We start from the raw sequence: 12,042 nt of genomic DNA, 5'->3' as shown, positions 1-12,042 counted from the left end.
AATGCTAGATAACAGACAAATACAGTATTTAATAAAATCATGCTATAGAAAAATTGATTTCCTAATGCAGATGTAAAATTAATTCTGATTGAATGTGAAATAAAACTATCATAGATGATTCTCCAATAAATTTTTGTCATCCATATTTAGGTAAAAGTAATTTGAAAATACAAGATGGACAGTTAAAATGTATTCAATATGTCCAAACCAGTCCCACATTTCTTAGAATGTCACATTTGTAATTATTCTATTCAGTCAGTGCTCTGTAACAATAAAAACGGAAGTAGAAAAATTGGGTGAAGAACACTGAAAGTGAAGAGAAAGAGAAAGAGAGACAAAAACAATCTAAGTCAAAGAATACAGTATGCCAAACTTATGTTTCATTATTATTGCATTAAGACAGGTAATTTATTATTAAGATTCTCCACAAGTTGTGACATTTTAGGGATAGCCAAATAAAAGCAAATGGCATTGTCTGGTTGTAGAAGAAATCAGTTAGAATTAAAACAAAAGCTGTGGGAATTAATGAACTGCTGCAGATTCTAAGGTTGTGAGGATATCATGCTGTGTTGACCACAAAATATAAAGCAAAGTTTTTTGTAATCACTAGTGGAGGTTCTAGCGAACACCAACTCTCAGTCAAAAGACTCCTCAGGAAAGCACACAACATATTTGTTCCCTTTTCCATGGATTTAGTTATCAGGCAATATAAAAAGGGTCACCTTTTATCCCATCCTTCATTATGTCCTGCTACCTTTCACTGATATTAAATATAAAAACACAGTGCAGCCTAATTACTGTCTGGTCTCAGAAACAATGCTGTAATAAAGTAATTCCTGAGTCAAGGAGTTTCTATTTTCACAAGGCGGTTACAAACCAGAGAAAACTGTAACACTTAACAACCTGCTAAGTCATATTGTTTTATTCATTAAAGTGTTGCCCCTTTTGGTAAACAGTGAAAGTTCAGAATGTCAAAAACTTCTAAAACCTAACAAATACTGCATTCTTACCCACCGAGAAACAGCTCATGAATGAAGTGAAACAATTACTAATTATTAAGGTTATTTTTCTTGTTTCTTTCCCATAAAACCACATGAAAAAGCTAGAATTTGTCAGCATTATTTATTTGTGAGCGTCTAATTGGCTTATCTTGGCCTTTAAAGAGATACTCCCCATTTTACTAATAAAGTTAAAGACGTAGAAAGTTTTAAGAGTTTGTATGCCCATCAGCATGCACATGCATGAAGAGCATCAACCTGTGTTGCAACTTCCCAAAAAGGGAAACAAAAGCCTTACAGCTCTTTGCATATGTTTCATTGTGCTGTGTTGTCACGTAGAAAGATCAGAGTTTAAAGTTTTATGATCCTGAATGGAATAGCAATAGTAGTACATTATCTACTAAGAAATACCCGCTCTTGATTTTGCATCAAAGAAGAACCTGAAGCAGTCACAGCACTGTCTTCCTACGTGAACAAATGGCAATGACTACCAGCCAAAGATGACTAGATACAAAATTGGATAAGGAAGCACGTGAGAAGTGAATGAACATCTTTGCATTAATTATGTTTCAGTTACTTCTTCCATTTAAAAGGATCAATAATAATATCACTCATTTAGATTTAAAATAAACTTTGGATGATAACATTGCCAAGTTGCAGCAGAGATAAGAATATACAATATTTTAAGAAATCTCTTTCACTGTAACTTTGAGCCATTTGGCTGGTGGTTACTGCCAAAGACTGAATAGCATCTGCTCTCACTTTAGCAGTTTATATTCTGACTCTGGTGAATGGAAGCACAATCTCTGAAACAGCCTTTGGGGAACACTACTGAGTTGCTCGACAGAGCTCTTACTCAGAAAAGAGAGAAGGAGATTAATATTACAGAAAACTTGAAAGATCTAGCTTCTGAGAAAGGAGAGGAGAACAGTTTCCTAATACTGTACATACCACAAATCTCTCTTTTACTAAAACATTAAAACTGTGCCCTAAAACTAAAGTGATCATTAAATATGAATAAATTTAAAAGTATAAAATAAGGTCTGTTTAAGTCATATTCAGGTCAAAGAAAGAAGAAACAATCTATTTGATCTCATTTGTCAACAGGCATAACAAAAACAGAAGAATGAGGACTCACATAACATTTTTTTTTCCCCTAATGTGCTTAAGAAGGTCACAGCCTCCTTTGCTTAGTCCTGGTGTGTCTAGGCACAGCAACATATGGTAAGACCGAGTTTTGTCATGGACTTACAATGTCGTTATTTTAAGTGCCCAGTAGCACAAACTACTAAATTTGTGTGTGGTCCTATGCAAACAACAAATCTGGCCACACACAGTGAAAACCAAGCTTCTAAAACTTCAAAATCAGCTGAAGGAATTCTCTCCTCAAGAGCCATAGATCCCAGATAGTAGCCACTAGTGAACCCCACAGCCACTTTCAAAACTAAAAGGCTTCATGTAAAGCCAAAATACAGCTCTAAAAGTGGCTGCAGGAGATCACTAGGAGTGGCCGCTCTTCTGGATTCACTGCTTTTGAGAAGTAAATCCCTGCAGCTGCTTTTAAAAGCTTTGAAAGTTTCATTTCAATTATCAAAGCCAATAAAGCTTCAAAAACAGCCATAGGGATTTGTTCCTCAGAGGGGCAAACCCCAAAAGGCAGTGATGAATAGTGTGATGGGTTCTGTGGCTCTTAAAGTATGTACAGATTCCTGTAAGTCCTGCGCTTGTAATTACAGCTTCATGTTGTGCAGCAATTGTTACACCCAGACAGTTCATTAAGGCTCATATGCCAAATTCATTACTGATTTCCCATTCTTTTTAACAGTTTTATGTATTTCTTTTTTTGTTTTCTTACACCTGTATAAACTATTATGTGAGCATCCCTCACAACAGTTTCTCAAACAAATTTCATTAAAACCTTGCTGGCTTCTTATCTTGGGTGGTGGTAAGCCATCTCGCAAAATGCTGCACATATGCTTTCCCAGACTGCATCACATAACGCCATCATCACATCATGGCAACACGGTAACTATAGCATGCAAAATAATTCATTTCTCTGAATGAGAACTTAAAAGGGCACTAATGACAATACAAGAGTGAAGCCTGGCAAAAAGTCAATGAAGTACTTCACCTGCAACTGCAATATAAAAAGGCTTCCATTAATTCAATGAACGTAAACACAAATAACATTTCAGAAGTAACCGCAAGAGAAACCTAACTGTACTGATTTGTAACACAATTTTAGTCTTATCTTTAAAATTACAAGAACTAAAATCCCTAAAAATTTTACAGATTTAACTTGTAACGTAAGCACAGTTCTAAAACAAATATATGATTTATGCCACTGAACAATTTGAGCTTGGTATCTTAAGACACTGATGGCTCTGAAAATATTACCAAAATTATGTTGAAAAAGATACATTTAGGTACTAGAACATATATGGTATATTAAAAAAGTATGTTATATAAAATAAATTCTGAGCATACTTACTAAACTTAAAACACCAGTAATTTTGAATAGTTATTTTTGCTACTAAAATTTTTAACTTCTATTCTCAAATGGCAGAATAAATTAATATACCTTTTTGCCAGGATAAATAAGAACACCTTGTTGAAAAAATGCTATAAGAAAATCACTATGAACTTAAATAGATGCAGGTGTTAAGAAACGAGTAACTGGTTTGTATGGGGAAAGAAAATCTTGACAGATAACTTCAACATTCTCTTAAATGTTATTCACAGGTGTCCTCTGTGACCTGTACTACTTACTTTACCTCTCTGTTTCAATCTTCTCATGTGTAAAACATGAAGGAGGATTGTGAGAAATAATTAATGTTTGCAAAAAGCTTTAAGATCCTTGGATATAAAAAACATGGGGAAAGTATAAAAGTACCAGTATACTATTTTTTTCCAAGTTGAGATAACCAAGTTACTTTTATCACAAAAACCTTGAAAGTTTAGCAATACAGGATTATGTAATAAAATGCTTAAACAAAATCTTAAGTGCTAAGCATATTCTGTTACTCAGAACCACATAACTTCAAAGGAAACACTATCACAAGGAAAGGACATATTTCTCACCCATTTCAAGTATGCGTTTATGTAGAGGTATAGCAGCAAGAAAGGGTTCATCTTTACAGGACTGTATCTGGGTTCCAACCAAGTCAGAGTTGGTAGCCATAATTCGGGCACTTTCTTCATTAAGGTTAACGCCTGCCATAGAGGCAACATCATTGATGTCATCATCATCTCTATAATGAAAAAAAAACCAAACCAACAAATAAAAATAATTCTGCGTGTGATATGCTCATTTTGTATATCATCTGCTTCTCCAAAAAGTAATCATCATGCAACATGCCTGGTGGCTGGGGGAACTAGAGGCACGACCACCAGGGTCTCCATTTTCATAGAATATATTCTATGAGAATTCTATAACAAAATATTTCTCTGATCACATTAGGAAAATTTTAGAAGCAGGACAATTTGTCTGGAACAGAAGGTGTGGCAGAGATGTCTCCATCTGAGATATCAATGAAGCTAGGATGGTCAGGAAAGTAAAGGCAATGATCACCACTGAAGACAGACCGTTTCACTATTCTCTTTACACTGAAAACTAGGAGTAAAATTATAAAATAAATAAAAACCCCACAGACATTAAAAGCAGAAACATTAATTTGGAATCCTGTACTGTTTCACAAGTTCCTATCAAAATGGGCACCAATGCATTTTGAGCAATAGTCAGGAAAGATTCTTTGACCATGATGAGTTCATAGGTAAGTTTCGGTTCCAAGCGTGTTGGAATGTGTGCTGGTATTTTCTCTGGCAATGCACAAAAATCAGCTGAACGAGTCAATAGTTTTAGAAAAATGAGCTGCATTTGAGAAGATGATAGCAGCACCTCCCAGGCCACTGTTTGCCCTGCAATACCCTTCCTAACAGCTTGACGAAGTACTGACTAACAAACGTGTGTTTCCATGCTTGTATCTCCCAAGCATCTTTTATCTCCTACCTCTATGACGTATGATTCATAACTGTGCAAACAACCATCTGTTTTTACCACATTCTGTTTAGGAGCTATTAGTGACAAAGACTGTATTTCAGTATATTCTAGGAGCAATTACACAACCTTTGAGAATATATATATGGAAAAGATCCACATCCATCCAAGTCCAGACTCCTACTACTGCATAAAGCAAATAAAAGCTTAATTTAAAAGAGTTTTTTTAAAGTTTTACATAGGTGTCCTCCTATGCACCCTAAAACACTTTCTGTCACTTGTTACAAGTTTAACGCCTACAGTAAAAATCAAAAGCTACAAGTAACATCTGAGAATAAAAGAAGAGATATCTAGAAACCCATAATCTAGGTCCTCCCTGTCCTCTCATACTCTCCTTGATATCTGCACTACAGCAACCAATTTTGGTGGAAGACTTCTATCGTTTGTTAGATACTGGTTTTGTTTTCTTTTGCGGGAAGAAGTTAAGAAGGGATTATTGTTTGTATAAACCTGGAGAAATGTGTGGAACACTTGAGGCAGAAAACTGAAAATTTTACAATGATTATCAGAAAAACACTACACAAATGAGCTTTTATTATTTTCCATAACCGCTAACCACTTGATTTCTTCTCTTAGAATGAAATTCCTGAGGATATTGTCACCTGCCTTGATGGTTTTCATGCCAAGTCTAAAGGATTTACATTTTTACATTTCACATGCTATGTATGTGATACTCATAGGAGGGTCACAAGAGCAACCATAAAGAAACTGGGCTCCTATGCATTCACTGCATAGATGTCCCAACAACTCTTTGGCCTTGTCCAACCACCTGTGAAAGTGCTCCCAAATATCACAGCTGATAAATGTACTTGGCCACATAATAACAAACAGTGACTTAAATGTTCAGTGACAAGTTCAAAAGATTGTAATTACAAATGAAAAACAGCAACTAAAACTGAAAAAGGGGAAAACCTAAGATTTTGGGGGGTTAAAAACCTCAGTGCTTGAAACATAATGAGCATCACCCAAGGTGATACCCAGGACTCAAGGCCCAAACCCAACAGGCCTTCTGCACTATGGCAACACCAAATTCATACAGAGGTAGTTATCATAACACAGAACTGTGTAAGACAGTGGAAGCTACTGGAAAAGACTTGAGCCCAGAATTTCAAAATAACACTAAAACCGACCAAACTACAAAACATTAACCAGCTTGTGCAGTTAAAAAAAAATCCAATATAGATTCCCAGTGGACCCTCACATCTCTGTGGGTACAAAGGCAGCACAGCTGCCCTGTGGGGTATCACAGTACCTGGGTACTGCTGCCTGCTGAGGGGACCTGAGCACAAGGACTCAAAGGATCTTGATAAAATATTTACTGAGCAGGATACTTGTACACTTTCTTTATAAACAGCCCGCATGATCTCACCTGCTTTAGCAAGCATTTATCACAGTTATGCACGATCCGGCTAGCAATGATTCAGTTTCAATCCCGTATTTCCGGGTCAAGATGCCAGGATTGAGGTACATTAATGCCTTTCAAGCAATCATCCATACAAAAATCAAGATAGCACTCTTGACTTCAAGAACACAATTTTTAAGAGAAGTTACACTTATCTCTACTTTTACTTAATAGCTGAAGAAAGTACCATCAATCTTTTACCTTCCGACTAGCATTTTAGCCATTCCAATTTTTATTTGAAGTACAGACCTATGACCACTTTATAAATAAACAAACACTGTCTGAAATAAAAACACAATTAATTTGGGGAAAAACCAGGATTCCAATGAAATTATCAAAACTGATGCAATAGCACTTATAAAGACTATCACTGTAACTCCTAGACAGAATAATTTCCTTCCATTTTACACTGGCAATCTACTCTCTGTGAATGGTTTTTTGTTTTGTTTTGTTTTTTTTAATGTTACATAGAATAGAGATATCTAAGTGTTTTACTCATAGTTGGGAGCACAATTTTTTCAGTCAAATGTGAAAAACTCTTATCAATATATCCTTTTCTACTTTGATGAACTTCATCATGAAAAAGAGCTTGGGTTTGGATACTGAAACACACACAGTTTTATACATAAAGAGGGCTGGCATTCTTCCCAAACAATTCCCTATAAAAGTCAATTTTTAAGTCCAGATGAGTGAGTTTTCAGAAGTCATTCAGTGGAACTAAGATGCCATCCAGTGGTCATCTAGATTGATGATTACTGCTATCCCTTTTCATCCCAGCACAGTATATAACAATTTCATGTTTCTTGCCATATTTTACTGAGCTCATACTAATTATACTGTTTCAGCAATTATTTCCAGGTTTTACAGAATTTAATTTTGAGTCTTAAAGCAGAAATCTAACATTCCAATATGTACTGTATTTTTAAGACGACAGCTTGGGTTCTCAAACTCTTTCCAAACACAAGCTACATCTCAAAGTAGTTTAAGAGTTCAATTCTTCCTCCTGTATTCAATCTCTTCTAACACCTGTCCCTCTCCATTAAAAACACTCATGCAATTAAAAAAGAAAAAAAGAAAAAAAACCAAAAACAAACTCACAAAACACAATTTATTTAAAAACAAGAAAAAACAAAGTTGCACAGTTGTCTGTAACATGCTTCAAAGATTTTGTTTAAACTAAGACAAGCCATTATAAAAAAACGGTAGCATTTTCTTTATGAACAAATTTTAACTGCACAATTGCATACTGTTTTTCTTTCTCATTCACTTTTTAAGATTTGAGCCAATGATGTCCAAATCTGCAATACTGAACTGCTCCCAAATAAGCTGTTAGAATACCATAAAGCAACTGAGACAACATTATACTATTGATTCCCCTCTCTCAAAAGTGAAATTTCATGTTGTTAGGGCAAAGTCTCTACATGTATGGAAGACTCTGAACAAGTCTACAAATTCCATGGATCACAAGATCAAAGATCAACAATACGTTGGATATAAACAGTGACTTGAAATTACAATAACAGCCACTACTATATTACATTTTATAATGGCATAACTTCTGTTTACACAAATTTATTATAATGCTTATTCTGACTTTCAGCTTTAATTTGAAATTTCTCCCTAATACTGATGTGTTGTACAATTCATTTACAGTCTATGTTGGATCTTCTCACTGATAAGCAAAGGGGATGATGGAACATACCACATTTGTGCTCAGCATTTTTCATTAGTTTGAAAAATACGGGGAAAAAATACACAGTCACCTTATAGCTTGAAATATTTATTTGGAAAACCAAAGAAAGTTAAAACTTAAGGTTTTACATCACATACCTTTTTGAGATGAAAACTTTGAAAACATTAATTTAACACCTGCATTAGCTTTCTATCTCTCCTTAAAGGACAGGCTACTTTGCACATTATTAGACAGAACACATGCATTTTGAGGCCTTTTGCCAGAACTGTGTTACTAAACTTTTCTTTTTAAAAATAAAAATAATATAATAGGCATCAGATTCCTTTGGTTAGGCAAAAGAGGTCCCAAAACAAATTTTTTCTTCCCAGGTAGACTCTACTTTAAAATGTTGCCAGTGAGCAGCATAAAATAAAAATACTAAGATAAGCTTCAAAATATCTCAGTCACTTCACAGAACTGATTCTGAAGCCCCCACCCCATCACATTGACTGGATAGAAATCTGATACTGACAGGCTCCAAAACATTATATATAACTTTGAAATACTGTTTCAGAAAAAGAAATATTGCTGTGAAAAAGATGGAGCATCTGGCTAGCTTGTATACTATAGCAAACATATCATCATCACACACATTAAGGGAACAGTTCTGTCCTCTTCTTGCGTCATTTTACATGCAACGCCACTGAGCTTTACTCAATACAGTTAGGAAGTGGTAGGATAATACAAGAGTACAAACATGTATCTCCAGATTTGGAGATACACAGAACTGGACAAGTCCCATATCTAACCAAACCTGCTCCGATTCAGAAGTTGGACTAGTTGACCTCCCAAGGTCCCTTCCAACTGAATTATTCTGACTCAGTATCAGGGGGAACAAATGTTTTCACTAGTTCTCTATATTGGCCACAGTCTGAACTACGGGTAATAATTACTTTGAGAGTCTGCTACTTTCACTGTCATCAGTGGTAGATTATGTTAGTGGGAGCTCTGAGGTTACCAAACTAGATGATGTACACTGCAGTTGTAGCCAAATATGCAGGCGCCTAGCAGACTTCAGTGGGCCTTCTGCTTCATCTCTCCCAACTACAGAAACTATTATGGTACAAACATAAGTCTGGATCTCTACAAACAAAAAATTACAAAAATGAAATTCAAGTTTCCATCCTTAGGTATTAACATAATTGAAAAATCAACTAAATGGACTTGTCTGCAGTTCTCTCTGAAAAATTTAGCAACAATAGATTTTAATACCAAAAAAGGTGACATAAAATTTCATGAATACAACAACTTCACATGGCAGGAGTCTTGGGCTGAAAACTGCATCACAGAACAGCTGCTATAACATCCAGTGAACTCATGTAAGCAGTCTTACAGTCCATTAATAAATGCTGACATTAAAGTCTAAGCTGTAATTTGCAAAATTCTTAACTGCTACATCTTTTATGTAATTCCTTCCTGTATTTCCCACAGTCCAGAATAGAAGAAACTGAAAATAACAAAGTTCATATTGTCATTTCTAGTGACCAACTCTTTGCTCACAAGAGTGAAAAGCTCAAATAAGTTATTTTAAAGAAAGCAGAATATAAAATAATGAAACAAATATGCAATAATAAAACACTACAGGCAAAATAAATTTATACATAACACAACTATTTTTCAAAATTCTTGCTTTGCTTTAGATGCCAGTTTGCCTTCTGGCTAAAAACACATTCTTCACACACGCTGGGAATGTTGAGGAAAACTAGTCAGCATTCAGAGGATTAATACAGATTTCCAGCTCTGTGCCTTTAGGCTTAATAGTCAGACATCTATTTGTCCTCAGGAGAGGTTAGGGGTTGAAATGCAAATATGCAAACAACTGAATTCTTTGTTAAGATATCAAGAAAAAGCTTGATCTTTGCTGCTGTTTAATAAATCCTTGCAATTTTATGGACTTATTTAAATGCAGCTGTGTGTCTTACTATTTTGAAGGAGAAAACAATGCAAGGAAACAAACACATTCATTCTGACTAAAATTTGTTCTCTAGAGGAAAAATGACATACACCCTTGACAGCTTATTTACCAAACTCACTAAAGATTTATTGATTTATCAATCAGTGCCTTGAGCATTTGCCTCTCCCCAAGGGAAAATTAACAATTCCAGCTAACCTAATATATTCTATGTATAAACTAAGTGAATGCAAGAATCAATCCTGGCACAGTTTACAACATCCAGTTAAAAAAATGCTGTCCCTTTTGGTGTATGTAGAATTGAAAGCTATACTAACGAAGAATAAATGCTCATGTTGCTTACAAACATAAAAAATACTTATTAAGACAGTACAATTGAACCCAACAGACATTTTAAATCATTTAAATACTCAGTGGGAGGCAAAAGCATTGGAAAATAAAAAATTGAATTATTTTGCTTCTAGATTAATACTAAGTACTACCACTATTAGTTGCAATACTGACATGCCTCAAAGCAGAGCTATTTCAAAGAGCTACAAATTCTCTTTTACCTCACCTGCAAAAGCATAAGCCTGAAAATTAATTACTAGTTTGATGATGTCACAGCATAATAAGAATCCCAGAAGACAAAAACAAAAATCTAGGAATATTTTGCCATCTAACAAAGAAAAAAAAAATGTTTAAACACAAACAAAATGTACTTTCATCAATGGAAAAAAATTTAAATTATGGTAGCAAAAGCAAAATGCAGTAAACGTAGGATTAGCTTTTCACTACAAAGAGTAAAAATATCCAAAATATATATATATTTAAAAAAAAGTTTGAAGTACAAAAGAATTGGTATAGCAGCTCAATGCATCAATGCTACTGTGTTGAACGTTTGCGGCACCTGATTACTACAGGGACCCACAGAATGCCCCAACCTCTGCTACCTCAGCAAGCATATGAAGAATAGATACAGCAGTGTCTTCTCTTTAAAACCAAGAGCCACCATCCTGCAGACACACACAAAAAAAATCCCAAAACCACTACCAAAACCATACAGTATTTTCTCTAGGCTGATGAGGGAAGAGCTGCAGCATATCTGCAGAAGCCTATTGACAGCATGCCTTGTTGTAACAATTAGTATCTTCTCAGCAAGATACATTCCATATGAATGCTAGAATCTGATACATAAAACCAACCATGTATTTTTTAAAACTTCATACACATAATTCCATTTACCAGAAGTTTTATCATCATCCACAGAATTGAAGACTTTAGTAAACATTACAAAGTGCATTTAGAGAAAAATCCTCAATACATGTCATGACCCCCTCCCTTTTTTAAAAATAGTACTAAATAAGAATATTGTCATCCAATCACAGTAAGAAAATGCAGGAATTATTGTAAAACACTGCCCTCTGGTGTTAAGCCAGTTCTAAATTCTATTTTATATTTACGATCCCCCCCAACTACCCCCCCTGCATTTTTTTTTTTTACCTGAAAGAACCACCTCCAGGGTCATTCAGCTTGTTTTTCTGATTTGCAGGGACCTGAACACCAAAGCCCCCAGGACTTTTGCTGGCTTGTGTTGTTGGTGCCTTCCCTACTGTGCCTGAAAAACACCAAGCAATGTTATTATGAGCTGTCTTAGACAATTTACATCAAAGAACCTTCTGTTCAGGAACTAAATTTAACTGTCTGTAAATTACAAAGGAAGTTATTTTTTTTAAAGATTAGACTGCTGAAGAAGAACAATTTAAAGTGCAAAATTTATATTAACATTACAGTTTGTTCAATATTTACAGAATACTGAAGATTCCAAAACTGAAAACCATTGGCCTAAACTGGTTATACTGCACATAATGGCTCTAAGTGTGTTTGCAATTGCCACTAAACCACTTTTCTAGACAACCTGCACAGAGCGAAGAAGCAGAATTTGTAATGTTCTTAATAAAG

General features: G+C 35.0%; 1 protein-coding gene across 2 annotated transcripts in view; it reads right to left on the bottom strand.

The window, feature by feature from the left end:
• Window positions 1-12,042, bottom strand: part of LOC142060976 (transcription initiation factor TFIID subunit 4-like) — a 147,690-nt gene that overhangs the window by 97,206 nt on the left and 38,442 nt on the right. For both annotated transcript variants that reach the window (XM_075101388.1, XM_075101387.1), the window contains exons 9-10: window positions 11,584-11,698; window positions 4,080-4,249 (exon numbers count right to left, since the gene is read on the bottom strand). In XM_075101388.1, the coding sequence (XP_074957489.1) occupies window positions 4,080-4,249; window positions 11,584-11,698 (285 nt within the window). The remainder of the gene's footprint in view (window positions 1-4,079; window positions 4,250-11,583; window positions 11,699-12,042) is intronic.

The sequence above is a fragment of the Phalacrocorax aristotelis genome, chromosome 8, assembly GCF_949628215.1.
Source record: "Phalacrocorax aristotelis chromosome 8, bGulAri2.1, whole genome shotgun sequence".
Taxonomy (NCBI): Eukaryota; Metazoa; Chordata; class Aves; order Suliformes; family Phalacrocoracidae; genus Phalacrocorax; species Phalacrocorax aristotelis.
This window is presented reverse-complemented; position numbering and strand designations above follow the sequence as displayed.